The sequence below is a fragment of the Gastrolobium bilobum genome, unplaced genomic scaffold (assembly GCF_033153095.1).
Source record: "Gastrolobium bilobum isolate Gb01-03AN ecotype WA unplaced genomic scaffold, APGP_CSIRO_Gbil_v1 utg60276, whole genome shotgun sequence".
NCBI classification, from domain to species: Eukaryota; Viridiplantae; Streptophyta; class Magnoliopsida; order Fabales; family Fabaceae; genus Gastrolobium; species Gastrolobium bilobum.
This window is the reverse complement of record NW_026895584.1, coordinates 85,616-94,626: the sequence shown is the minus strand read 5'-3', so window position 1 is coordinate 94,626 and position 9,011 is coordinate 85,616. Positions and strand designations below refer to the sequence as shown.

The following is a 9,011-nucleotide window of genomic DNA, read 5'->3' as shown; positions in this document are numbered from 1 at the left end:
TTTTAATTTTTTAATCCTAAAATGATATTGTTTTGATAAATATTAGATAAAATTGTGTAAAATAATATTAGATACTTTATATATACTGAGTGGTCGGTAGATATGTAGTACGGAAAATATTTTCTTTTATAAATATCTCATTCTTTCTATGAAGAAAGGGCCTTCGCGCTGCCTCAACTGCAAAGCTCTTGCACCAAATCCTCAGTAAGAGTCTCAACAATATAGACTTCCCCTATTTCTTGGTCTTGTCTTACGTTTGCATCATTTTGAACCTCTCACTCCTCATTCATTATAGTTTCTTTTAGTATAAGTACTATATCAAAGAGAAAGCAATGTGTGCTTTCTTACACTCTTTTCCTATGTTATTCGAGAATTTTCATTGATATAGATTCGGTGGCGATTGATGGAGTCTTTTTTGTGTGTTTTGATGGAGCAAGAAGGGATGCATCTGTAGAGATTTTGACCTTAAAGTTATTATACGCAAGAGTTAAATTAGTGTAAATGATAAGAGGCAAACTTATGCAACACGATCAATGAAAATCGAAACCCTTTATATATAGAAGTTGCCAAAAAAAAAAACTTGGCATTTCTCCTCTTGTAAATGAGCCACGTGAATAATGTATCGAATTGAGCTTGATTGAGCCAATGAATACATCCGAAACACAATCTATAGCACATGTACTTCAACGTACAAACTTTTAAAATTGTTCATAATAGTTTTAAATTAAGTCACTAATTTGATGAATTGGAGAGTTGCCTCTACTCTCTGCTCTCCATCAGGCCTCACTAATTGTAAGGCGTTGCTGATAACTTTGGGTAAATCAATGGATACTGTAAAGCCCAATGAACCCTTTGCTTTGGGATAAAAAAACCCATGAAAATAATAATTTTATACATCGCAATGTTAAAAACAAAATTTAGCTTCCACAACAAAAAATCATATTATCCGTCCATCTAATGGCCCAAAGCCTAAGCCTAGGCCTGCATCTGGTGAGCGTGTTTATGATAGAATGAAGCATTCCAAACCACGACACATCCCAGGTTCTTCACTATCAATATATAAATTGACAACTCAATAATACTAATAATTACTTATTAAAAAGATCCTTATTCAATTACTTAAGTTTTTGAATTAAATTAGTTCTTTACAAGATATCTGTAATATCTACACTTTAAGCCAAAAAAAATTTGAATGAGGAATGTGTTATTTTAAAATGATATAAATTATTAAAAAGACTCTTACCAAATAACTTAAACTTTTTGATTTAATTTATTATTTACGTTAACACAAAAGCACATCTAAGCTAAGCCTCAGTATGTTCATATTGGGTACAGCTAGTAGTTTTTATCACCCACTCTTTAGTCCAGGGTGAATTTGATTAGAATTTTAAAAGATTTTTTTGAGATAAAAGATCTTATAGATTTTAAAAGATTATTTAAAATTAGAGGGACTTTAAAAGACTTTTTTTACAATCAAGATTTCATAATATTAGATTTTAAAATTTTTTAATAGAATTTATAAGATTTGAAATGACAATATGAATTTATAAGATTTAAAAACCATGTGAACTTTTAACAAACATTCAAAATTACAAGAGTGAATAAAAAAATAACAAAGAAATGCAATAATATTAATAAAAAAATAAAACCTAATGTAATTTTTTCAATCAGTAAAATATAATATAATTTTTAACAAACATTCAAAATTAATAAGCAACAGCTATCCACATATCTAAAACTATACTAGTCCTCCATGCATTAGCATTTTCTCGTTCCTGGTCAAATATCAGAGCTATGCATATATGATTATAAGACCCGATTTTTTTATTTATTAAAATAATTCTAAATTTGCATATAGAATCTAAAGTTCACTATAAAATTTTGTTTGGAATTTTTTACAATTGATCTTGAAAACCTTAGGTGTTTTGTTCTACATGATGAGAGTTTTCTAACCATATATAATATGCATGTTTTCATTGAGTATTCTAAAAAAAATTTGAATTTGAATTTCTGAGTTTTATTACAAGAAAGTTTAGAAAAAATTTCAAATTATTTTCAATCGATACATTGAAACTTTAAATTGCTTTGGAGCTTTTGAAATATAAGTTTTTAGTTATCTATTGATACAAAAATTATTTGAAATCGTTTTCTATAGGAAAAAATTTCGTTCATGAATGTATTGTTATGAAATATGAGTTTTATATTATGAAAGTTTCAATATTTTTTAAAATTAATTTTGTTTCATTAATGTAAAACGAAAATTGGTTTGAGTGCTTTAGTTTCCTGTTATTTTCCCACTGTTTTATGTTGTTTTAAATACCAAAATCATACTTTTTTTGTGCCAAGAAAATTGCGACCCATAACTTAAAAAAGTATTTTTTAAACTTTCAAAAGCTCTCAAAAATCTGCTGCTTTTGATATGAATTACATTAAAATCTTGTTGGTTTGTTGTTTCAGATTTATTTTGTAATGAAAATTGCTCAAAAATATATTGTTTTTGAACTTTGATGAAGCTCTCATGGCGGAACCCGTTCTCGAGCGGGTCAACCGTCAAAGGAAGAAGAAGATGCTGCGATAGAGAAATCTCAATAAATCATAGGGATTAGGATGAGATTGTAAGAGAGACATCCTATTTATAATTCTCACAAAAAAGTCTCATGAAATTCACAACAATAGAAAATTCATTAAAATCGTCAGATTTTTGAATACCACAAGATTATTTTTCTTTTGTTCAAAATCCTAATTAAATACCAACAGATTTGAACGTACTCTAAAATAATTTTTTAAATTCCTAATCTAAAACCACAGCAAATCCTTTAAAATTTTAATTGCATGCACCACTAAATACTCCGGTATCTACTATATGTTGCCTCATGTCGCTTATGCTTGAGACTTTTTTTATGCAAAACTGTAATTGTCTCCTGGAAACGACAAAGCTAACATAAAGAGAAGAAATTTTGTCGTGAAACATGACATATATTTTTCTCTCCAACTAGAATTAACAAAAGTGCACCATTAATGGCAGCATAGAGACCCAAGCAGTGAGTCGGCACACCTAGCTTGTCTGGTCCATTTGTTAAATAAACTATAAAAAATTAAAAACCAAGTCAGGCTGTGGAGTAATTCGCATAAAGTGCCAAAAAATTGGTGTCTGTAGCTAAACAATACACAAGCAAAAAGCGCACATGTAAGGTCCATATTATCAAAAGTGTCGAACGCAAATTTATGAAATTGCAAAATAATGGTAAACTGTCTCTTTCTCTCTGTATTTCACATAAGCGTGCGCATATATTTTGAATAAAATATAAAGCATAGAGTTAAGAATTAGTATTTTATAACTTAAACTAGAAAAAGTTTGATGTGTATAATTGCTCAGTACAGGAGGTGTGAAATATATCAAAAAATTGGATAACATTAAATATAAGTCAACTATTAACTTAAGATTTTTAAACTAAAACATTTTTTTTTCATATATATAATAAATAATTTGAGTCGAGAACATATATGATTAGAGGTGTTATATAGCTAGTAACAATCTCTTTTAACACATTCTTTATTCATATGTGAATGTTTTATATAAATATCATTAAATAATTTGAGTCCATTCTCATTTTAGGTACTTTTACAAGAAATTCAACTAATAATAAATCTCCACATACAAATAGTCAAATACAATAGGTCCCTTGCTTGTAAAATAAAGGGAAAAGGAAAGAAAGGACCATTTATTCCTCGTGTCATTTTTAGTAACGGGGACGCATGGGAAGGGAAAAGGGAAGACAAGAGTGGAGTCACCAGGCTAGAAAGCTAAAACCAATCAATTTCATTTTGGCTTCCACACACCACGCTTGGCCCCCAAATTTCCTCTCACATGGTATTATGAAAACAGAAAAGAGACACAAGATTAAGTGCTGCTGTGGGGGTCTATTATACTTTTAAGGAAAATATTTTTTGGATATGAATTATCTTATGTCAGTGAAACAAAATTATAAGAGGGATCTATAAATAATTTGGAGAGAAAAAAAAAAAGATGTGAGATCCACCTTTGTTATACGTGTGTAAGAATTTGGCTTATCTCATGTTAAACGAGATAAATATATATAACCCTAGTTTTAATCCCACAAAATCATTTGTTTTCTTTTATTTTAGAGAAGTAGGACCTTATAATTGAGAAAAAGGGAAAACATATACTGCTATATATACTTATTGTGCATGAAAATATATAGGGAAAATTATTTATGCTTCAAAAGCAGAATTTTTTTTATAATTAGTGATTATTTTCTTTTTTTTTCTCTCTCTTGTTTTTGTTTCAGATGGGATGATTTCTGCCATAACTGCAGAAATAATTCTCCCAAGAGTGAGGATATTCTAACTACCAAAATTTCTTACTACTAACTTACTATCCATCACATGACCATTGGATCAAAGAGAGAGAATGTTAAAAAGTTTTTGAAGAGAGAGAAAATGTTAATCTAATGGTGATTAGATAGTAAGTTGGTAGTGAAAAATTTTGGTAGTGAGAATATCCTTCCTCTTCCCCCAAATATATACTTACATACAATAGTTGTTAAACAGTTGTCTATTTAAAGATTTATGGTCTTTATACAAAAAAAAAAAAAAGATTTATGGTCCAAAATCTAATAGGCTAATTATTAGGTGATGGCGGATTGGTGTGTTATGGTGGTACGGAAATCTCCATCCCGAATTTTCTTCTCTCAATCACAGAAAGCAAGTTTATCGCACCCATAAATAAAAAAAAGACACCCAATTATTCGCATATAATTTTTCAGCTATGGTTGCCTCATCGTGCTTAAGTACTTGTGTCCACAAAGAAAAAGAAACCCAAAAAAATATAGAAGGGATTAAGGAAAATGTGAATGGAACAAAAAATCACATAGAAAGCAGGGCAAGGATACATTATTGCATTGGTTGTGTCAGAATCCACATACATGGTTGCATTAGATTAAACATTTTAGTTGGTGACTAAAAAATCCAAGCATCACTTCAAACTAATTATTAATGGGAATAATCACTAATGATAGAAATAAAAAATTGCAATCATTTATATTAAAAAGCATATGAATCAAATTCTAACTGAGTATAAATTAAATAAAAAAACTATAAGACTACCCCGTTAAGTTGGTACATGGAGATTCTGAATACCCAACTTGATCAATATGTAGGAATTGATCGCTGCTTAATGCTTATTTACATGGCAATCTTGATGAGAAAGTATACATGCTTCCTCCTCGATATAGTTACAAGGGGGAGAACCTTGTTTGTTATCTTCATAGATTATTAGATGCTTTTAAACACACTTCACGCCAATGGTTTTCTAAATATTCGGAGGCTTTGTGTGCTTATTGCTTCTATCATCCTCATGTGGATCATTCACTATTTATCCTATGATTTTGTATCCATGCATGGTGATCGTTATTCTATTATATGTTGATAACCAGTTTCAATTCTTCATTACTACGTGAAGTTCAAAATATATTACACCAATAGTTATAATTATAAATTTTTTTATATTGGTCAGATGTAGATACTACGGTTGTATATTAGATTTTTTCGTGGTCAACTCATCTCTAGTTTTACAAGCACCCGTATCAATTTGAAGTTAATCTGTTGGAAATCAACACACACAAATTGCACAAATTGAGGAAAGAAAAAGGGAAGAAAAAATCGATACAGAGATTTAACCTGGTTCATCCAGTGTAGGCTATGTTTAACTTATCTGTACTATATTCACTTCACCGTTATTTGTTACAAGTAACTCGGTTTAAAATGAATATAAATATAATTTAAAAAATCCTAACAACAAGACCCAAGTCTAAATTACTAAGAAAATAATAAAATTACAATGAATAAGATGCCCACAACAATAAACTCTATGCTGATCCCGCCAACAAAAGTACTCATCTGAATACGAAGCCTGAGCAATATCTAATATAATCCACATATTTCATAGTACTAGCAAGACATGAGGCACAGAGTGAACATTTAAGTCAATTCATATACACCACGACACCCATATCTTGGTGTTGCTTGTCGCTTATCGCTTATCGCGATACCTCAAATTAATCTCAAGCCAAGGTCTATATTTCTCTTTCGCTACTAACTTAAACCTTCAACTCTATTGTGATTCGCACAAGCTGCCGCAAGACTTGTCGATCCAAAACAAAATATTACATCCTACTTGGATGCAACCTTCTCTCCTAGAAGGCAAAGAAGCAATAAACAATTTCTTGATGCTTTACCAATGTCAAATATCGTGCCATTGTGAGCTCATATGGTTGATATATCTACTCTTGAACATTGGTCCGCTTCATCAATGAGTACATTTATATTGTGACAATCAAGATGCAGTCAACATCATTGGTATTACGGAATATCATAATTGGACTAAACGCATCAAATTAAATTGATTACCACCTCAATCGTGAATAATAATAATAAGGCCTTATTGCACTGACCAAAATGTTCTCTAAGTATCAAATTGTCAATTTATTCAGCAAGCTAGGCACTGAAAAGCAATTAATTTCGCTACTATTCAGGTTGTGTTTGGAATCTCTATGCACAAACTATGGGGGGAGTTTTATGTTTCATAACTTGATTTGCATAATGACAATTTTTTTCAGTGGTAATGGCAGCAACAAATGGCGTTGAAAGATAAACAAGTAAGATAAAGTGTTTAGGTTGAGACCATACTAACATAGATCTGGGAATAACTCCAGAAATTCTATCTATATAAAATTTACAATCACTAATTGTAAAAATAGGAAATTATAATTCTTGATATTGAAAAACATATAAATCAAATCTTAATTAATCACCAATCAAATCATGAAATATAAAATTAATAATATTATATTTATGTGAAACAGAGTTGACGAGAGAAACATGTGGTCAACCGTTGAGTAGGGGTGTTCGCGGTCTGGATTGGATCGGTTTTGGAAACAAAAATCATTCAATCCAATTCTTTCGGTTTGATCATGTAATCATCCATTCGGTTTGGATTTTTTTTAAATCCGATCCGATCCAATCAAATTTTTTCGATTTGGATTGGATTTGTTTTCGATTTTTTGAAGATCCTAAAATTTATTTCATGATTATTGTGCAAATAAAATCTTTTGTATATATTGGCTTTGTAAATTTTTTTAATACAAAAATATCAGTAAACGATAATATATATATATATATATATATTGTGGACAATGAGATATGAAGCTCTACATAGATGGAATTTTGTTGATGAGATGTGACTAGATTTTTTCTTGGGTTTAGTTGATGGGTTAATGAGTCTTGGGTTTAGAAATTGTTGGACTATGATAGGAAAAAACTCAAGTAGGTAGAGAAAAATTAATATATTAGATCGATTTGAACTGGATCGATTTTTATTTACCAATCCGAAAACTCATCCAATCCATTTAAAATTTGCGATTTTTTTTTGTTTTTGATTTATTCGGTTATCGATTATTCGGTTCGGTCACCGCAGTTTGAATCAGTTTGGATCGGTTGATAAACACCCCTACCGTTGAGCATAAAATGAAAAAGAAAAAGTACTTGAATTATCATTTAGAAGCAGATTATATTTATAAACTTTTTGTTTATAAATTATTCTATCTATTATCTGTAGTGGATACTATTTAAGTATGTACTATCAATAATATATAGTGTAATTTATAAAAGTTTCTAAACAAAGTTTATAAATATAATGTACCCCAACATTTAGATATGTACACTATTTAAACTGGCCCTGAACCTGAACCATCATAGATACACAAGAGGTGCAACCAAGAAAGAAACTTGACAGAAAGTTAAGGCACCATACATAATAAATATGGCCTACATCGCTGTGGTTGGTGCCAGCAGAATGAACAATGGCGTCACCACAGTGGATTGCCACAAACAAGTTCGATCATGGAGGATGCTTCGTTATCTCAAGGAACTACTAATTCCCACTTGCAATCGCACCTTCCTAGAAGAAGACCAACATACCAATTCAGAAAAGTGTCTCCAAAACTACAACAAGTATCAATCACTCATAACATCTAGCACCGTCACAGGCACTATCTTTGGTAATCGCAGGGGAAAGGTGCGTTTTTGCATCCAGGGGAACACAAACTCCACCAACCCAATTCTCCTACTAGAACTATCTATTCCCACAAGCATTTTAGCAAAGGAAATGAGAGAAGGAACACTCAGAATAGTGTTAGAAAGTGGAACCACCCCAGGATCTTGCAGTTGCAGCAACCTGTTTTCAACACCTCTGTGGAGTATGTATTGCAATGGGAGGAAGGTGGGGTATGCTGTTAAACGCAGGCCTTCAAATGCTGATTTTGAAGCTCTAAGATTGATGCGTTATGTTGCTGTTGGTATTGGAGTTATAAATGGGAAGGATATCCATCAAGAAGAAGACGAGGTTATGTATCTTAGAGCAAACTTTCAAAGGGTTCGTGGCTCCTCAAAGTCCAATTGTGAATCTTTCCATTTGATTGACCCTGAAGGAAGCATTGGTCAAGAGCTTAGTATTTTCTTTTTTCGGTCAACGTGATATCGACCTTGTTTATTCAAAGCAGTTTCAGCTTTTAACTTACCTTCTTTTTGAGCTGTGCCTATTATGGTCAACTAGAGTTAACACAGCATGCATGGCATGACTTTATTATCCTATGCTGTTTAATTTTAATTCCTTTTTCAAAATGGTATACTTACTGCCTCTTTTTCTTACTATCAGATCTTAGCCGTTGATTTCTGCTAATCTAACGGTTATAATTTATTAAAAATTAATAATGAATTAATAAAGTAAATATCTTTTTTGGTCCTTAATAAAAAAACACAGTCCCCACTTTAGTCCCTTAAAAAAAAATTAATCTCAAGGTTCCTAAGAAATTCAAAGTGAATTTAGTGTAAATTTGGTTCATCATAAATTCAAAAAAGACCCATATTAGTCCCTCAAAATGACTAAAATAAGTCAATTTTGAATCTCACAGGAACCAACTGACTAATTTTTT

General features: G+C 31.0%; 1 protein-coding gene across 1 annotated transcript; it reads left to right on the top strand.

Moving 5' to 3' along the window:
- Positions 1–7,873: 7,873 nt before the first annotated feature.
- Positions 7,874–8,554, top strand: LOC133317796 (protein MIZU-KUSSEI 1-like). The gene has a single exon (XM_061519688.1). The coding sequence runs from the start codon at positions 7,874–7,876 to the stop codon at positions 8,552–8,554; it is 681 nt and encodes a 226-aa protein (XP_061375672.1).
- Positions 8,555–9,011: the final 457 nt, after the last annotated feature.